Raw genomic sequence first — 20,882 nt, 5'->3', positions numbered from 1 at the left:
ACGTTGGCAATAATGTTCGTTGGCGCGTATAGAATTATTGCCTCATCGATGCCGTTGTAGACTCGCTCGCGCTTGTCTCGGGCCGCTCTTTTGTGGCGCTCGCAGCGATCGCTGATACCCCTATCTCCGTTCTTGAGCTACAAACGAGAGCCGTCCGACGCCTTTTCGCAACGCGAAGAAATCCTCTCGCGCCTTCCTCCCCTTTCCGCCTCATTTTCTTTCTTCTACTTGCATCCTTGCTTTCATTCACGCGAGTGTATCGATTGCATTGATCGCGCTATCAAAATCTTGAAGGCGCCGTCGATACTTCCGGTACGATTGACTGGCGATTTTTTTTTTCCGAAAGCGTGTACTCTGCTGGACCAATCATTACTTTTTGCTGGCCGTCTTACAAGAAGAAAATAGGAACACGATTATACATATAAGCACTTTAAGGTTTTTACATTTTTCTAACAATACCAAATTTATTGTCCAAATATATCAAATTCCTAGCTTGTATTTCAATATTTTTTTTCTCTACTTATATGCCTCTTTTGATTATCCCGTCCGTGTCCCTTATCAGCGCGTCGAAAAAATCTTGGTTTCGCGTCGCGATGAGTTATATGGCGTGGATATTAACTTCTTACAACTCTGTTGATGAAGACGGTGCTTTTTTGCTATCAAATCAGACTGCAAGACTTGATACGTAAAGCGATATATTTTTCATACAAATTATTGGGTAAATATTTAACAGTAGTTGTAGTAAAATTTCGTGAAGTTTTTCGACAGAGTTGTCGATTTGTTTCTACAACTATTATATGTTCACTTTTGCTGGCAAACAGAAAATTGTTTGAATTATGACATAATGCTTACTTAAACGCAACGCTCTGTAATCAACCCCAAAGAATTCAAATAAGTTTATACTTTAAATAGTATTATTAATAAACAGTATAACGAGAGTATCAATTCGACTTTTTATTTTATCAAAGCGTGAACTAGAGAGCGTGTTATCCGAGTTTCTTCCGCGATAACTTTACGTAACAATGTTATCACCTTGGCACTTACGCGCAGCAAAGAACCGTGAGTACGGCGGGAGAATGCAAAAAAGATAATAATACTTAATTACATACCGACGATATGAAATATAACAAGTAATTTATATATTTTATTTAGAGATAAAGATAAAAATGTGTAAATGTTTTACATAAATTTAAACAGAATGACTATATAATGATCAAATTGTTATTTTACAATATAATTATAAATAGAGAAATAATTTGTGTATGTTATTTATAATGCAATTTACTAAACGACGTTATTAGAGTGATAACTGTTATACCATCAACCACCATTACTCGCAGCGACATTTACTTGTTTTCTTTGGCGATTCAACGATAAGAGTTTGTGTAATGTATGTGCGAACATTGTTGTTCAGTCAGACAAACTTGAATGGGATCGAATGGAGTACGATAATACGTTGGATCGAGTGGGCGTCGAGGATCGATTCAAACGATCGTAGTACAGGCAAAGTTCAACCTTCATTAATTCAACGTCAGGTCAGCCGTCAATTAACTCGTCTAATCACTGAAGGATAGTCGAGTTTCTTTGCATTTCATATAACATTTGTTTTTTAATTTTTTAAGTTAATTGCATTATTATCAATAATATTAAATTATCAATAACAATTATAAGCAATTTTTCTAACGTGTATCATGGAGATTTATCAATATTATCAAAAATTGTAAAAATAAATATGATTTATGATCTTTTCTCTTAAAATTTTCTTACAATTTAAAAAGTATACTTTCTTTTTTTATAAAAACAATTATGGCTGAACGATACAAATTGTGAGATAAAGCGTAATCTAGCGTCTTAAGGATGAATGGATATCAACTGCTGCAGCTCTTGCCTTTAGAGCAGATCTTATTTATCGTCGATAAAAGAGAAGCCTCTTTGTATTTTGCAAATTTTCAAACTGTTTTAATGAAAAGCATATAAAACTGGTGCATACTGTTACGCTTATAGATTATTTTTGTGAATTTTATTATTAATTTATTTGCAACTATTTGATAAATATCAAGCTTATCTCGAAGTATGCGGTACCAGAGCGCAGCACAAGTCAATAGAGAGCGAGCACTGAAGAAATGACATGTTGCATTTGGTTCTTTTAATTATGCAAATCGAAATACGTCATATTTAGTCAAAAATAAGATGGATACATAAATAAACGCCCGTGAGTCTTGAAATTGTTTAATTAATAAAAGTGAAACATATATTAATTTTTATTTTTATTCTTATGGTTTTTATTTTGATCATAAATATGCTTACTAATGAAACAAATAATGATAGCACAGAATAATTTATGATCTAATATCATGCCTAACATTTTTTTATTGTAAAAAAATAGCTTGTTTTATATAAAAGTATATTTTCTTTAGAAAACAAATTTTCTAATTTATTTTGATTTGTCTCTTCCACTTTTGTATTAAAGGCTACTATGTGATTATTTAAGAAGAATATAATATATTGTTTTTCTATTTTATATTGTATTATTTATCTTTTTCTATTAAATTTGTGTGTTCAATGTACAGAATAATAAAATTTATCAAAGCTTATTAGATTAAAATCTTCTTAGAGGAATATAAGGCAAAGGAAAATCGATAGGTGGCATTATCGCTTAGGTATAACCAATTTGAAGTGTAATATTTTAATAGTAATCATAATGAAGTTACAGGATGCCTTTATACAGTATGTATAGATAGACAGCGTCATAATATAGTTTTCCTTAAGTAATTCGTTCAATATATTTATGCTTAATCATTTCATAAGGTTATTATCGTCTATAATGAGAGAGAGACAGAGAGAGAGAAAAAGAGAAAGAGAAAGAGAAAGAGAGAGAGAGATAGAAACAGAGATATGTAGAACGTGTATTCGTAAAACCTTTATGTGAAAAAACAAGCCTCAACTCGGTGTGATTACAAACGAACGATATATTCTTTGTTTCATTTTTTATTAATCGCGAGCGTACTTGGTACACATATGTATACGCGTATACTATGCTTATCTCTCGTCATTATTAATTTCCTCGCTTCATCGATGACATGTTAGAGACACGCATTTTAATATTTCTACTAGGTGAGTGAAATGCGAGGAACGTCCGTTATCTTACATGACTCTTCTTGTCTTGCCTACCGCAAGAGAAACCGCTTCAGAATCGTATTTATATATTAATAAAAATCGCGTTGAAACTTCTTCCTTTTATCTTTACAAATGTTATATCACCTAATTGTGGAAATTTGTACAATTTTTCGTAAGGGTTTTGTTGCCTCCTAATTATTTAATTATACACACTCTCTCGCGCGCGTATATAGTAGTTGATTACGCACGACGCGTTAATTTTTTCTCTTCGTCGCTTTGGCTTCGCGGGCTAACATACATCAATTTTGATACACGAACACGATGCGAAAATGTACTTTTCTTATTTCGCAGATTCTATAGGTCTCGCAGCTAAATCCTGCAGATGGAATTTTTCTTCCTGTAATATATCATTTTTCATTCAGCTATATTCTAACAAAATCTAACAATCTCGGGGAAAATCTTCAAAATTCGAACTGATTGAAACGATTACAGTCATTTTACGATAGGAATTTTACAATAATCTAATTTCGAACTCTCGAAGGGCGTCCGCGTTCTGAACGCGATATAACTAATACTGGCGTTCAAAAACAAACCAATCGAGAATAGCGCGCACATATACGTAGATATATTTCGGATTTAGAAACATCGGTGATTGGATCATTGATCGAGATGGATACATCGCAACTCGTTTACATAAAATTCGCAGAGCTCTCACATGGACGTTTTGATCGTTCTCGCTTATAACGTATGATCCCATTTACTGAGCGACGCGATTTAATAATATTGATAAATTAACTTTATTAATAATAGCAATAAATAATATTACAGAAATACTCTAATCGATGCTAAGGACGAAGAGGGGCGGAATGGGGATAACATTGAATTTCGTGCGCGTTTACAATCATAACAAGTCTGTAGAAACTATAGAACTAGACTATATATATAGAAGAGCTTGTGACATGTGTGCGTGTGTGTGTGTGTGTGTGTGTGTGTGTAAGAAGGGGGCTAAATGGTCCATTTGTTGATCTTTACAATACGCTTTTCCACAGTGCAAACAAACGTGGGGTGTAAAAAAGGATTACATAAGAAGAATCTTCGTTATGTTTGTCGAGTTCTTTACGTTTTTTTTTTACAGAGCACCTGTTTTACAAGTATAATAGGGTTCACTAAATTCTTTCTGAAAAATTCCGGTACGGATATATCAATATATAATTATAATTATTATTATAGGTTGTCTTCCATGGATTTACGGTATCGATCGCGATATGATCACGGAGAATAACCCGATTATACTCGAGAATCGTTCGCCTTGTAGAAGCAAATGGTTGATATTCTGCAAAGTCTAAGTACGCGGACCGTTCTAAGCTAAATAATCCTGCATCGACATTATTCCTGAAGGTAACGCCGTCACGATCGAGAGTTCTAAGACGAACGTATATCCCACAATAGTTCTGTACACGAACGACGAGTTCTCCTCGTCCTTCGAAGCGATCACGCAGATCACCCAGACTGACCTCTGGGCTATGTCGAAATCTCGATCACCGGCTCCGCGGTATTATTATTGAGCAGCTCCTGCTTTTCCCTCAGCTTCAGGTCGTACTGCGAGGGCGACGGGGATTCCTTGGCCTCAATCGGCGACAGTCCGTCCGTCTCCTCCAACGGAGACACACCCTCCTCGCTGTCCTCGTCCTCGTCATACTCGACCTCCATCTTGGACTCGTTCATCTCGTGCAGACGACTGGGAATATAGGCCGGGTGATGCGGCAACCCGTAGCCGCTCTCACCGCCGTAAGTGACCTTGCCCATGAAGGATCTGATCTCGTCGAAGTAGGTATCCTCTCGCTCGTTTTCGTTGCTGCTTCCAGGCGAATCGGCAACCGACACCACTCCGCTACCGTCGTCAGCCTCGTGCTTCTTGAGATGTCTGTCGAGGTTGGTCTGCTGTCCGAAGCACCTTTCGCAGAGCGGACACTTGAACGGCCGCTGCTTGTCGTGGATATTCCTGACGTGTCTCTGCAGGTTGCTTGAAATGCTGAAAGACCTCTCGCAGTACTTACACTTGTACGGCTGCTCGCCGGTGTGCGTTCTCAGATGCCTCGTTAAATTGGCAGAGCGAGGGAACACTTTGCCGCAAAATTTACAGGAGTACCGATCCTTCATCTTGCCGTGGACGTGATGGTGATGGTGATGATGATGGTGATGATGGGGCGTCATTACTGCCTCTTGGAACGGCTTTACCCCAGGGAACGCGCTCAGCGGCGGCCGGGCAAGCAGATCGAATCCTCCTCCTGGCCTAGCGCCGCTGAGCCCGTTCATAAGCGAGCCTAAAAAAGGAAGCCCGCGCGGTGGAGCGAAGGGTGGAAGTGGAGGTATCAGCCTAGATTCCGGGGTACCTCCTCCTGGAGGTGGCGGTGCGCTGGGAAATCCCGGGAAGGTTCCCGTTGGACCGCGATACATCGTTTCGAGGAACAACGGGTGTATCGGTCTGGGATAAGCCATGTGAGGTGGTGTATTGGTCGGCGGTTGTTCAATTGACAGACTGGTCCTCAAGTGCGGGCTACTTCCTTGGACATCCTTAGACTCGAGTTCCATCGGCGGGAGAGCGGCAGCATCCTCTTCCGATTTCGGAGGATCGGGAGGTGCGGGCGTTTCCTCCATCGGTACTGGGGCTGGCGACGGAGAACGGCTTTTCCTATTTGCGGCTTTTGAAATAATGTCCTGTTTCTTAGTCTGAACCCTTAGATCCAACGGTTGCTCGGTCGCCTCCTCCTTCAAAGTGCTTTCAGTTTCCATTTTTCGTTCGTTGCTTCTAGCTTCTCTTCTTTTTGAAAGATCGTCATCACTTTCCGGCGTCGGTTGAACAGGAGGTCTAGCCGGAGATGGCCTAAACGTGGAAGTGGCCTCCTCCGCCGTGGAAGGAGAGACCTTATTGTGTTGCGACAACACTCTTGGAGGGGTAAAACGTTCCTTCTTGGGACTGTCGCTCCTCTTCTCGGCCTCTTCGATTTTCGGCGGGAAAAGCAGAGGAGTGTTGAGAAAATTCGGAGCATTTGGGAAAATTCCTGGATAAGGACCCATCAGACTAGGCGGATAAAAAGGCAACCCGCCTGGCAGGCTCACGGGTGGTCGTGGATACACCAGAAAGGGGCTCGTTGCTGGCGTCGGTAATTGAGGCATGGTTCCAGGCGGACCAGTCGGAGTCGTGGAGTCGCAAAATCGCTTATGTTTTGATAACGATGTTACCGTGCTGAAGGATTGTCCGCATTTAACGCACTTGATCTGCATGCGACAGTCGGCGTGCATGCGTTTGTGCCGGCATAAATTGGAGAACTGCGTGTACGCCTTAAAACAGACCTCGCACTGGAAGGGTTTCACGCTACTGTGAATGTGGGTGTGCTGTTTCAGGCCGGAACTGGTCGCGAAGGTCTTGCCGCATTCCGTGCAAGCGTGGCTTCTCGCCCCCACGTGATGCGTTCTGATATGGCGTTGTAGGTTTGATGGGTCCGTGAAGACCTGCCGGATGTTCGACTTTTAGCGATACTAGAAGATGCTACTGGCTCGGGATGTATTGTCTGGTTTCGACGAGTGAAGCGCGAATTTGAAGCTTACCTTTGGACAATTTTCGCAGGGATAGTTTCTAAGATCACCGTGAACGATAGCACGATGTCGTACCAGAAGTGGCCGCCAAGCGTAAGCACGGGGACAGCTGTCACAGCGGTGCTGTTCCGCTGGGTATCTATGACAGGTCACCAGGTGGCTATCCAATCTGAAAATAAAAGATGCAAATATTTCATTCATTGTAATGTAAGAAACATATGAAAGATATGTAGAAAAGAATGTAGAAAGATATGTAAAAAAGGAAATAAAATAAACGTTTATAACAGCGAAGATGAACTGGAGATCGTGTATAAGCTATACATTTCTGAAGAAAGCATATAATAGCATTTTCTCTCCTTTATCTCTTCAAAAGTTCATTTGAATTAAATATTCGATGTAATGGCGATAACTCCATTGCTATGTAAAAATATCTCTAAACGTTACTACACTTCTACCTGCGAGAAATTTAATATATTTAATCAAAGCACCACATCGAGCAAGCAGGACGTGATACGATAACCGACCTGCACCGACAAAGATTGCGTCGGGCGCAGTCTTGGATGATGACTAAGTGACTTCGGCTGAACAGTGGCGAGTCGGTTCTCGTGTAATAACGGTCGCACGCCCATGAAGAAGAGGGCGGCCGTCGCGCACGAACACACGCCGTCACGAAGAAAAGCCGTCCTAAGGGGATTGTCACGCGTTGCCACGCGGATTATCGTCACACGGGATGGTGTGCCATGGTGTGCGGCGGCATTGATTTTACACCCCCGAACATACGCGCCGCGTGAAACTCATTCGTGGTGAAATAGTGCCTTCATGGTGCAACGACAGTGCGCTGCGCCAGATGAGCTACGAGCACGCGACGTCTTCGATGATGCATAAGGGGGTGGCTCTAACGCGCCCGATTACGAATCCCGGCTAGGGTTTAATGCCCCACAACAGGTGAATCTGCCGCGTCGGGGAATGCGGTTTAATATCGACTGAAAGAACGAGGAGATCATCGATAAAAAACAGAAACGAGAATCGGTTGATTTTAATCGAAACTTTGAATTGTCCATCACTTGAGTTGTGTTTTATAATGTGAATTATTTTTGAAGGTCGAAAAAGGAATGGCAGATATTTATCAAACTAGAATTATTTTCAAAGACGAATGTGTCTGCAAAAAGAAGTTAACAAAGGAAGATGAATAAAAAAGCCAATAGAGGAACTCATCTAGAGAGGAGCTAACGAAAGAAGAAAGAACGGCATATTTGTTTAGTCTTAATGTAGGTATTTTTGAAAAATTATGCATGATTATTGCAGATTGCAGTTAACAAGGAGTTAATATAATTTCATTTATGGAAGAAAAAGCGCTTGATTATGAAGCTTAATTGTATATTAGATAAGAAGTACTAATATTTAATTGAAATGCAATGTTTAATTGGTTGAGTTTGCAATTAACGAGATATGAAGTATTTAGTGATAAATTGATAAAATTACATTTTTTACTCCAAAAATCATAAATATTTGGATGTATTTAAATAATTTATATAATAACATAAGCGCACTTAGTTAGCATTATTTTACTTTCCGTTACTAATTATTTTCTAATTAAAGGCAATGACGTAGCCCCAAGACAAAATGAAGGCTGACTAAGCATCATATTCAATCGTGCAAGGAGTCTCAAAATGCTCAGAATTCTAAAGAGCACTCTTGAAACCGCTCGCGTGACAAAAGGCCTTTGCCAACTCCGAGATTTGAAGGCGATTACGTGGCACCCACTCACTGAATTCCATCGATTAATTAATAATTGACGATGAAAATCGACGGACGCAACGAGCACTTTAATGTCGGTCGAGCCGTTGTCTTTTGATTTCGATCCGGCGTATCGCTCTGCCAAGCACGTAATCGTCGCTCATCTGATTTGAAAAGCATATAATGATGTGCCATGAATCCTTGATGAGTCGCGCTTTGTATCGTCGCGCCAACGATAATAATCTTCGGATAATAAAATGCGTGAAAGTATGATAATAAAGGTATCTGGCGGCAATAACTTTTTTGCGGATACGTGCAAATATACAACAAGTAAAACAACTGTGTTCTAGTGTTTTTCAATTAATTATAAATTTAACATATATATTAATATTAAAATTATTAAAACGCGATATTTTTCCCTATGTGAAATGGAAAAACAGATTGTTTTAAATGTCTCCTAAATAATATTTTAAATAATAAATAAGACTTTTTCAAAAATATTTAAACATTTTACGCTTTTTTAATGTGTTTGTAATTTTCCAATGCACATTTTTGAGAGATACAAACAAAAAAATTCATTACTTATATTTTCTAGTTTGTTTAAAAGAAAAAAAATTGTACAAAAATCGTAGCGCAATAAGTACTTACAGTTCGATATCTTGAAACGGCTTGTCGCAGACAGTACATCTCGTTTCTCCTTCTTCCTCGTCTTCCTTGTCCTCGTCAACAGTTCCACTATGCTGAGAGGCTGTAAACGACGAATACAACAATACAGATCACAAACATTACATGCCGGCGATAGTGCGAGTAAAACTCGCAATTTTCTCGCGATTTGTGTATATGTGTGGTGTGGTCGTATAGCTCTATAAATTACAACCCCCTGCAAACGATGATACGTGACGTGTCATGGTGTGGGCGAATTACGTGATCCAGAACCGCGCGAGAGCCACAGGAGTGGCGTGACAAGTGGACTCATGGATTGTTCCTGAATTATTAAATTAAACCGGTAATATTGCCTGATCTACAAAATAAAGACTTCGATGTTTCCATAGAGTTCGACGACGATTTAAATAGCTTTGTGGAAATAGTGAAAATAATTTTCAACAAATATGTGCAAAGTTCACGCCAAATTACTCAACTGACATTACAATATTTACGTAATTATACGCTTTTGATTGTGTTGTTAAATAATTTTCGTATACAAATTTACGCTGGTATTGATTCATTTTTATTAATTAATTTGATGCGGAATTAATTTAAGCGTGGGTTTAACATGGATTATATTTATTCTCGGAATTCAGGCAATTAGAATCGTATATCGCTTCTTAATTATAAATTAATTTCAAACATATGCAATAATTTCTAATAGTGTTCCAGTAAATTAAATAAAATAATTTATTAATTAAAAATTGATTTTTAAAATAGTCATTAGTTTATAAAATATTTACCGTTCAGTTAATGATCTCTCGACCAAATATTGATCTATATTTGCTATCTATAATGCGATTGTATGCTTAAAAAATCAAACAGATTTGGTTACAATGCGAGTTCAAGTTACTTCACTACACTGTCACTTCTTCCTTTTCAATAAGTGCGATCCGACACACAAGCGATCACGAAGACAATAGACACAATGATGTTTTCGTTAGTTGGCGATATACCGTCCAAGTAACTGCAAACGCAAACGGGGATATCCAGAATCGCTTGCTATTGGTACAAGCGACGTTGGGGACCAGCCAATCGCAGGTGAGTCTCGACAGCCCCCCAGCGGCATTTCACCCCCGAATATCAGAGCGCAACGGCAGGTAAAATCAGAAATCCATGAAGGAGACAAAGTGGAATTATCAGTGATTAAACACGCAACTATATATATATATATATATATATATATATATATATATATATATAATATATATATATATATATAATATATATATATATATATATATATATATATATATAACATGAGTGTGCTAGCGTAAAATATGGTGTCTAAAATAATGTACCTATAATAATCAATTTCTATGTAAAAATTTATCTAGTATAGTCCATATCAATTGTCTGCTTGTGTACAAATATTTAAAAATGTAAAAAAAATGGATGTAATTAATAGTAAACAAACAAATTGAAAGAAACAAATTATAGAGTTAAAATAGTTAAAAAATAATTTTAAAAACTCCCAATTTAATTTGTATCGCGAGTATAAGCAAGATCTAGCTTAAGTTTGAACGATATCCGACCTCCAACGGTTATTTAAATCTGCCGCTACACTTGTTTCGACCATATGGTCGAGTGATGGCCCCCAACGGACCTTCATGGGAACCGGGCACAACCCCCGTACCACCAACTACGCCCAACGCCAAGCTAACCCCCCTCAGTACGTTAATCGCTCGTCTCTCCATGGCTAATTCGTAGCGGCACGCCGTGAATTTAGACAATGAAAGATGCGGTCGACCTCTATCACCCTCGAGACGGCATAGTTCGAACCCATCATATTGAAAAGACGATCGAAATGAAAAACGAATATTAATAACTAATAAATAAGATTGTAATCAAGAATCATCACGGATGTGAGATAATGTTCAGATATGCTAGGTAAAAAAATGCTGATTTAAGTACAACAGAAGAGATATTAGAGGATACGGAATTAATCTCTTTTAAAATAAATTCTCAATGTATGTAAATTGTTTTCAATATATTTAGCTGTACAATGTTTTTGCATAAATAATTTATATACATATAACATAAATAGGTAGAGAATTTCATATGTATATAAAAACAAGTTATAATTACAGAATGATAAATATAATTCATTTTCTTATAGCAAGAATTTTTTACATAGAACTTGAATCAAAGAAATATAAATAACTTATATGAATTAAGTATATCGCATATTTACAACATATATTCACAAACAATCGTTTCTCTCAAATTTACGAAAACGGTTGAAAGTATTATGTTAATCTACCGCGTAGAAGGAGTAGCAAAGTCACGTTGCGGAAAGTCAACAGGTGGGATCCACTGGTAACACCCCCCGCGGTCGAGTAGTCAGTTGGCAGTTGCATGGGAAAAAGTAACGGAAATCAATGTTCTTGCTGCATCGTGACGTTCAAAATTCAAACGACATCATTGAAATACATCGATAAATATATCAAAATAAATCTATTCGTTTATTCACCTAATGTTTTCGTTTACTTTACACTTTTCTGACAGTTTTTTTAAGTATATACATTTTTTTCTTTAATTAAAATTAAAAGGGTTTTGATCAGATCAAGTGGCATTGAATTCTTGCACAGTCACTGTAGAAATTATATAAATCATTTGTTTACAAATAATCCAAAGAGTTAAATAGCTTTCTTTTCTCAAATATTAATGGTAATTATGACGCAGAAAGATGTGCTTGTCTAATGAGCTGAAGATCCGAGTTCAAATCCGACCAAAAATCATCAGTTTTTATTCGATCGCCACACTGAGAAAAAAATTTGTTGAGAAACGTAAAATGTGTTTAATTCAACTAAAATATTTAGTCCGATACGTTCAACTAAACATAGTTGAATTAACTAATTCTTGATTTAAAAATTTTGATGGTTGATATGAATGAACTATATCTTTTTTAGTGCAACTTAATTTGATAAAAGCCAAATTTCAAGACGCCATGGCTCGATCTTGAGCTGTAGTACCATTGAAGAAGAAGAGAAATTCGATGAAAAGGAAAAAGGTAACTTCTTTCATGATGATATATTAAGAAGTCAATGATCTATGTTAGGTAATATATGTGTAATATATAACTATTTATATATTACATGTAATATTTTTTGTTCAAAAAATTTAAACAATACACGATTTTGCAGAATTGTTTTCTTATTCCTAAAATACATAATACGAATTTTTCCTTTAGCAATACTCACATTTCTTGCATTATACGATAACTAGGAAAAAAATATTTTTTTTTTTCAATTAATCAAACGGAAAATCGATATCTGCTTGGATCTTTCAGTAACAATTTGTCGCACGCGACCGTAGCGATTTCGAATCAAACGTCAAATAAATGTGTCATTAGTCCGATGAATCAGATGGGGTTGTAACATGTCACACGTACCTCCCTACCTCGGAGTACACCACCCCCTCAGGAAAGAGTGTCGCGTGCCCTTTTGTATGCGTATACCCCTTTTTTCTCATTCGAATCGTGCCCTTTTTTCGGTCTTCCCTGAGACCTGGTTATGCGCGTGTTAATCGACAATAGTTGGCTATAAATTATCCGCTACCCTAAAGAGCTATCGGAAAACACGCCGATGATATAAACGCGTTTCTCGGGTGCAAAAAAGGGAAAACGGCGATAGAAAAGACAAGCACCGCAGAAAGTCACAGTCATAAGTCACCGTAACTGCCCGCAACAATTGCATCTGCCAATGTTGCCGCAACTCAATTCGTGGTATGTAAGTCAAAAAATGTCTAGGAAAAGTCATAATGTTGCAGTTAACGCAAGTACTTATCGTATCGACAAACATATATGCAGAGATATAATATTAAATAGTTATCTAAGTGGTTAGATTAAATACATATGTATTATAACATCATCATCATAAGTTACAATTACTTGCAATATTATCCTAATTATTTGTTAAACTTTCTTTCTCTTTTAACTTAATTGAAATACGACATTTAAAAAATTTATTTTAATATCTCTATATCCTCATTTTATTATAATATTTTTAATTATTAAAATCTTTTCTTCCCTTGGGTACAACATATCATTGAAAAAAAAAGAAGATCTGTATCTATAAAGAATTAATATCGAAGGCGGATTGAATACGTGCAGGCGGAATATAAATTTTTTAATGCGAATATTCGGTACAAGATATTATATGCACGTCTATGTGAGATTAAGTTAACATACAACTCCGGTTGAATGCTTCGCTACGCGCACCCCACGTAGGCGTGTTAAAATGATTTCTCGCATCTTTTTCTTTCGCTTTCCCTTGTTCGCTTTATTCCCTTGTCTCTCTCCCCGTGAAAAAAAAAATGATCCGTCCGAGGGAGAGACGCGGCGCAGATGCCCCTCGCAAGGGTTGATACGGAACGTACGTCGTTTGTTTGACATCATTATTCCTGCTGCACGCACCAGCTTGCCGGAGATTCCCTCGTAAAAATGGCTTTACTGGATTAACGCCAGTACCACTCTTATGCCATTTAAAGTCGCGGCATTAATCTCTCTGCGCAAAATTACGTCCACCAAGGACAAAGATATCGGTATAACGAACAAAGATCTCAGTATAACGAAACGAGATCTGCAGAATCAGAGTATCAACAAAAAAGAAGTGTCAACCATACAACTGATGATTTGCAAAATTTGCGGACAACTTACATAAATATAATTAAATTGTTAAAGACATAGTAAATTTTATTAATATTTACTGCTCATTAGTAATGTAATGACTTTGAAAAGAATTATTAGGATATTATTAATATAAAGAACAAAATTCGCAGATGCAATTTCTTCCACAACCTAATCTGCCTATTATCGTAAAAATAAGGTTCTTAATTTCTAAATTAATTCAGAGAAAGGAACATTATCGGTAGGCTCGACTTAATTACCGCTCTAACTTTCTGCTACTAAAGCTATCTCATAAAACTGCGTCTCCCTTTTGGAGTCTGTTCCACCATTCTATTTTAATGTGTATGTAAATGAGCACGTTTTCTCTCGTGATTTTGTTGTTTGACAAAAGCATTATTATCTTTACAAAATTTTTTCTTTAAGTAAAAAAGAATATAGTTTACTTTGTCGAATATTTATATAGACATACCAGTACGTATAATAAATGACATAATTATTTATATAGATATCATGCAATGTAAGTGTATGATAAATGATAACATGTGATGTTATTTCTTTACTCTCTAAATCTGAATCAGTGAATAGTCACTAATTCAGCAGTACTATTCACTGATTCAGATTTAGAGAGTATGTATTTTTAAACGACTGAAAAAATTTCAGCGAAATATTACATTAAAAAATGTTTTATTAGATTTCTATGAAGTATTTCTATGTGTTACAAATTATATGTTGTTATTTTTTCCAAATTTTATCGAACTGTTTTTTGACAGCAATCATGTTACGTGAAAGGTGTTTTACTGATAAAAACTAAAAGAAACTTATCTTTACTAGTTTTGTAAAAAAAAATTTAATAATGAATCTATTAGTAGGAACGGCGTATCTTCCACGTGCAAAGACGCATTTTACGAGCATTTCCTAAAATTAGGACGAAAAACTGTGGGCGAATTAACCGTAGACTTCGTGACGGCAGAACTTCGACAATAAGCCCGGTTTTAATTGTCGCGACATCTGGGTGTCGCTTATAACCCTCCGGTCCTAATTCGACCCTACCAAGTCATCATCCAGATTTTGACCATCATGCAGAAGTTACAACCAGATAATTGTCGAGCAGTGAAGCACGTAGACGCTACCCTTCTTCGTAAATATCCCAAATATATTAATGGCGCAACGGTCCACACAATAAAATCTAACGATCGATTAAATTAAATGAACATATTAAAATGGACGTTTTGAAATTGGCTTAAAAAATCAATATTTTAATATTAATAAGAAATAAGAATTTTCTGACAGAAGAAAGCAAAGTGTATTCAATTCAAAACAATTAAATTCGGAACAAATTATAATTAAACTCTCACCGACATAAAAAAATTATGTGTAAATGTGTACATTATTATAATTTATATAATGCAATTTTACATATATACATTAAATAATTATAATTTTAACAAAAAATGAAAAAAATCGTAAGTATCACGACTACAGAGCGTGCAGTATTTTTGTTCGCGATGGACGAGAGGGATGGTTCCGGACAAAAGTCGAAGCGACACGGGGCACGGCGACATGTGACTACTCGAACACGTCTATCTGCAAATAATCAGCGCTTATTACCGGACGAGGGTTAATACGCAACGGCCGACCAGGTGAATCACGCCAGAGTCAAGGGTGCATGACGAGCAGCTCGTGCACACAACGATCCACGATTTACCCTCTGCCCGCCCCCGATTCGTCGTTTCGGAAAACACCTGCCCCCTGCCCTTCATTTGCGTTCATACGCGTAATTGTATGCGCACGAGCTGCCAACGTGCGCGATGTGTATCGGCACCAAAAGTCGTAAAGCTGTGCCGAAACGATCGTGAACGCCGATATCTTGCCGGCCATCTGAATATTATTTTAATTCGTATTTTCTGTTCCTTTCATTTTCTAAACATTATTCTTCAAATGTGCATTGTTTATTTTCTATTTTTTATTCAGAGAGTTTAATCAATTTGTGTGTTCAACCTATTAAACGGATATATATTCTAGGTTTATTAAATTTATTTTAAATTTATTAATTATATCGTTTTTAAATAAACAACATTATCCGATTTACCGACGTTAAAAAAGTTACGATTATATATTTGGTGTACGAAACGGAATTGTATAAAATTATTATTTAACTATTTTAAAATAAATTAAAATAATATTTTTTCTGTGTTGTGTGTCTAAAGTGGAGAGATAAACTTATTCGTAAAAAACTTGATATAAAGGAATTAATATATATATATAAAGATTATCTAGCGCAAGTTCTTGCGTGACTGAATGCTCACCAGTTTCTCGATCGCTTCTGTCCTCGGTCGTATTCTCACCCAGCATGTCCTGCAGCTGAAGCGGTTCCCGAAGGCCCAAAAGAAGCTCTTCGCCCGTTGCAATATCGCGAACAGCCTCATACACCATCTATTATCAGAATTGTTATTTAATGCTCAGTTAAATCTTTCAGCAACGCAACACAAATATTTCAAAATAATTTAAAGATTCTTTATTTTTACAGTGCTAGGAATTATATGACGTAAAAATTAATTCTGCAAGGCGTTTGTAAGTTTATAAAGATTATACAATAAATTGTGCTAAAATTATTTGTTTTTCATCTAAGCATTGGTTCGCACACAACATGCAATTATTTTTAAATACAATTTTTGCAAAATAATAAATGTATGAAAAATTGCATTAGTTGCGTGACATTTTATTAAATTTTTTTACCGCAAAATTGCCATTTATATCTTAATGTTGTTGACGGTAAAAGAATCATTACAAACATTACAAAGGCAACAGTATATATGATTCTTTTCCTACTTTATGTCTAAATAAATTATAATGATGTCGAAATAAATGATAATGTCAATGAAGAAGAAAAAACGGTAAAAATGGTAGATGCTATACATGTATTGATGTTTCGGGCTTGCGCGTCTCGATTTTATTAAAGAAAATTCCTTCACACGCGACACATAATCTGCATGCGATTCTATAGAGCTCGGGACGCCATGAAACGATCTTTATAGTGTCGTCACGGGGCCCCGAAGCATCATTACGACGATTCTGCAGGGCACTGATAGAGAGCGTCGCGTCCCCCATTCCTACAGCGATTGCGAGAGGGCGTATAGGAAGTCAGAGAAACGACCCCGTGCATGGGGTGACTTAATAACTAAACACCCTGTATACATGTAGCTTACGTCGCGCCCACAACATCGAGGATACCATGTGCCACGGTTCACAGAGAGAAAGAGAGAAAGAGCCAAATGGACAGAAGCATAAGCTCGACCCTAAATTGACACCGTGACCTCCATCGTTTCCGTTTATACGTCTATTCGACGGCCAATCATATATGAGTACAGTGCTTTTAAAAGGGATTAGAGGACAATCTGTTTTTTTCAATACTTTCTTTTATTAAATTAAAAAATGACTTTGAAATTAAAATCTATTTAAAACTTACTGGAACTAATCTTATCATTATATACAAATTTTGATATTCTTCTTTAAAATGTGTTTTATAAATTAGTGTTTTATTTTCTCAAATTGTTTTCCTTTTGCGTTAAAAAATGAATAAGAATTGTTTATCTCGTTATTGAACAGTGAATGTATATAACATTTTATATCTGAATGAGTTTTTAAAAAAATTTATGGGTATATTACAGGAAAACAGTCATTTTAAATAGATGGTTGAATATGCAGAGAACAATATGATAATTTTGTGAAGTACTAATAAGCTTTTTAACAATCGATGACATATGTGCAATAAATTGGAATTCTACTTGGCGCGTATAATTATTTGTTTCCTATTAACTGCAACTGTCGATCGAGTGTCAGTTGCGTATAAAAGTTAATTAGAGGGTGAATCAGAAAGTGGCTGCCAAGTGTTTAACCATTTTTAACATTGGGGTGAATTTGTTTATAATAATGCAGCAACTCTTCATTGTATTGTTAACAAAACTGCTAATAATATCAAAAACCATGAAGATTAAACAGAAAAATTCGCATCTTTTTGCTTCCTCATAGAGGAAGCTTTGTAATGGTGAAAAAATTTTTTTTTGAGATTTTGATGGAAATAGGTTTAGAATGTTCTAAAATGTCGAAAAATCATATTAGTAAAAAATGTCCGGAAGTATGTATGTATGTGTGTGTGTGTGTGTGTGTGTACGGATTTTTGTACACGCATCTACTTCTACAATTTTTTAGATACCAGTTTGAATTTTTGCACACAAATAGAGTATCATAGAAAGTATGTCCTCCTCAAATTTTATTGAAATCGGTCTACCGGTATAGATTTTATGCAGATTTTCCTTTTTTTGAAAAATGTGTTTTACGCTGCCGCTTTCTCAATATTTGAGATAGCGATTTATTTTTAATTTTATTATATTTTCCAGTTTTTTCTACCCCTATTTCATATATAATTCATTAAAATTTGATTGATCAGATCTCGTATTACACACATTTGAAATTTCGAAGAATTCGTACATACATAGAAGCTTTATAAAACTTGATCTGATCAACCAAATTTTAACCAATTATATATGAAATAGGGGTAGAAAAGACTGGAAAATATAATAGAATTAAAAATAAATCGCTATCTCAAATATTTATAATATCGGGCTGATTTTTTTTTATCGATAAAGTATTGTTTTAGTTTTTAAGTGGACAAGTATTTTTAGTATTTTTTAGTGAATGTATATAATTATTTACGCAGTCCCCAAAAGAGTTAAGTGTGAAATCAGAACCTTTGCTAACAAAGCTTCCTCTATGAGGAAGCCAAAACAAATAAATACCGATAATTATACCTCGAATAAAATAAAAACTTGCACACTTAGGAACTATGAGGAAGCAATGTGCAAGTTTCTACTTGCACAATTAAAAACTACGAGGAAACAATGTGCAAGTTTCTACTTGTTTATCTTATGATGAAATACGCTGTTTGATATAAATAACACGCATTCATTACAGTGATTTCTGAATTGTCAACAATTGCAAATATTTTTAACATCCAAATTAATACAATTTTAATACGAAATAATTATTCGTGCATGCCACTTGTACACGAGAAGCGAAGAAGTGAAGGATTTCTTTTTATACGCGTGTACAAGGCACCCGGATCGAAGCTCAAGATCGCAGATGCCGATTAGTGATACCAATAATTCACTTCTCTGTGAAATTATCTTACCACCGATCTGTACGCGTGTTTTTGCGCCGCAGGTAAAATGGATTATGAAACAGGCAAACGTCGATTCTAATTGGTTATTAACGTTGTCTATTTTTGCTATTGATGCTATTCCAACCAGTAACTTGTAAGTTTTTTTCTTGTTTTTAATTTTTACGATATACCTATATTAAATTACCGAGTTAGCGGGGCCGCGCACAACAGAAAGGATATACGATTCGCTTATCGTACTTTATATCGTTAACGAAATATCGTATCGCTGATTCTCAAGCTCTCAATTATACGTTACTCGATTATTAAATTTTCCTTACCTGACCGCCGATGAGTACGTGGCGCATGTTCACTGCGTGTGAGCTAGCAGTACTTCGAATATACTTTAGCCAATTGTTTGCCTCGTGAGATGCATCCAACCAGCCTCTTACTCCGCTGCCAGCTATGCGGACCTGGAACACATCCATTCACACACAAACGTTACTCTATAAATCGCTAATTATATAATAACACCATAATATTAAAAAGATTAGAGATTAATATATGATGATTAAGCGTTTTTTCTGCGAGCATTTAGTATTGCAAATATATCCCCATAATAGTTGGTAACATAATGAAAAATCGGATCTGTGTTACAAATATGAAAAAAGAACTAAACTTCAACTTTTAAAGTATCACAATTTGTGTCCATCTTTAATTAGAATAAGATTAGTTGGTTCGGTTTCTATGCTAGCATACTTTCATCATGTAACAATTGACTATAAGTTATCGCGCGACTGCGCGATAAAATTATTTTCCGGATCGGATCGAGGTGCATGTGCACGAGAGAGAGAGAAACGGTCCAAATTATTAAGTAAGCATTATATATACTTCCGGCGGCACGAAACCGCAACATTTTGGATCCGGAACATTGCGTTTAACGGACTGTCGCTCGCGGATATCGTTCTCTCATCGCCCTTGCATCTGCCCTGTGACTTTTCGCTCCAGCATCCACGAATCGTCCCTACTTTTAGGGTGAGACAAGTGATTTTTTTCAATTGTCTAGCGCGGTCTCGACGCGACGCTTGGCTGGCCAAGCGTCTCACCCCGATGCGTCGGCGTCGTTCCTGGACACCCCATTTGCCAACGGGAAGCTACGAATATTCTCCTCGTCACCCTCGCCTCGTGCGGTAAAACACATTTTGCACTTCTATCATGAACCTTGTCGTCTCCCCACCATTTACAAAAATATTTTGACCATTAACAGTTGTATGCGTCAAGTGGAATCGCTTACAATAATTATCGTCGTACAAAATAAAAGTATCTAGTTAGTTACAAAATAGATTGAATTGTCTCGATCAAATGTTGAGATCAAACACATAAATTATAAAGTCTCCATTATATAAAGAAATATCTATATTTTTTAAGACAAGTAAAAACTATATCATTGGTGATATACGATGGAGACAATTATATATTTTGTTCTTGCAATTTTTAAAAATTTGTTAGGATCTTATATCTGATTGTTTACAATAAGAGTTGACCTGTAGGCTTGCACCACCTGCTGGTCTTAAGTACAACTAGTGTGCACGTTCATAAAAATCAATAAATCTCACAGGTGGATAAGGGTTGATTCTACAGGTCTACAGGTAAGCAATCCCGGTCAACGCTTCAAATGATAGGAAATACTTCTTCATTGGGAACTTTGAAGATCCGCAGTTTGTGAATAATCCTTTCAGATTTCAAAAACATCAGATGAACCGCAAGACATTTGGTTCACTTCGACACTTTCTTTTCATTCACAAACCATACCGTTCTTTCCCGATTCATAGTTTGATCTTCATCTTCTTATTCTTTTCTGAGCCTTTCATCTCATTCTTAATCTTTAGAATCCATGGAATGCGAAAACGCTTTCTATTACTATTTTTGTACGTTGCAGTC

At 36.4% G+C, this 20,882-nt stretch overlaps 1 protein-coding gene and 2 long non-coding RNA genes across 5 annotated transcripts in view; 2 read left to right on the top strand and 1 right to left on the bottom strand.

Annotated features, from left to right (window-relative positions):
* LOC143899383 (uncharacterized) overlaps positions 1 to 20,882 on the top strand; it is a 138,650-nt gene that overhangs the window by 60,982 nt on the left and 56,786 nt on the right. The window lies entirely within an intron of this gene.
* The window catches only part of LOC143899377 (transcription factor hamlet), an 82,258-nt gene continuing 63,988 nt past the window's right edge, over positions 2,613 to 20,882 (bottom strand). For 2 of the 3 annotated variants that reach the window (XM_077409637.1, XM_077409636.1), the window contains exons 4-8: positions 19,283 to 19,414; positions 16,093 to 16,219; positions 9,100 to 9,199; positions 6,727 to 6,883; positions 2,613 to 6,645 (exon numbers count right to left, since the gene is read on the bottom strand). In XM_077409637.1, coding sequence (XP_077265763.1) covers positions 4,639 to 6,645; positions 6,727 to 6,883; positions 9,100 to 9,199; positions 16,093 to 16,219; positions 19,283 to 19,414 — 2,523 coding nt within the window. In that variant the 3' untranslated portion in view covers positions 2,613 to 4,638. The remainder of the gene's footprint in view (positions 6,646 to 6,726; positions 6,884 to 9,099; positions 9,200 to 16,092; positions 16,220 to 19,282; positions 19,415 to 20,882) is intronic. The other variant, XM_077409638.1, reaches the window with a different exon arrangement.
* LOC143899380 (uncharacterized) lies at positions 7,029 to 9,081 on the top strand. The gene is made up of 3 exons (XR_013257469.1): positions 7,029 to 7,659; positions 7,815 to 7,982; positions 8,314 to 9,081. It is a non-coding gene; the product is annotated as an uncharacterized LOC143899380 (long non-coding RNA).

This window comes from Temnothorax americanus, unplaced genomic scaffold, assembly GCF_048541705.1.
Source record: "Temnothorax americanus isolate GAGA-0224 unplaced genomic scaffold, ASM4854170v1 Scaffold27, whole genome shotgun sequence".
Lineage (NCBI taxonomy): Eukaryota > Metazoa > Arthropoda > Insecta > Hymenoptera > Formicidae > Temnothorax > Temnothorax americanus.
Note: the sequence above shows the minus strand (reverse complement) of the source record. Positions and strands in the feature narration are given on the sequence as shown.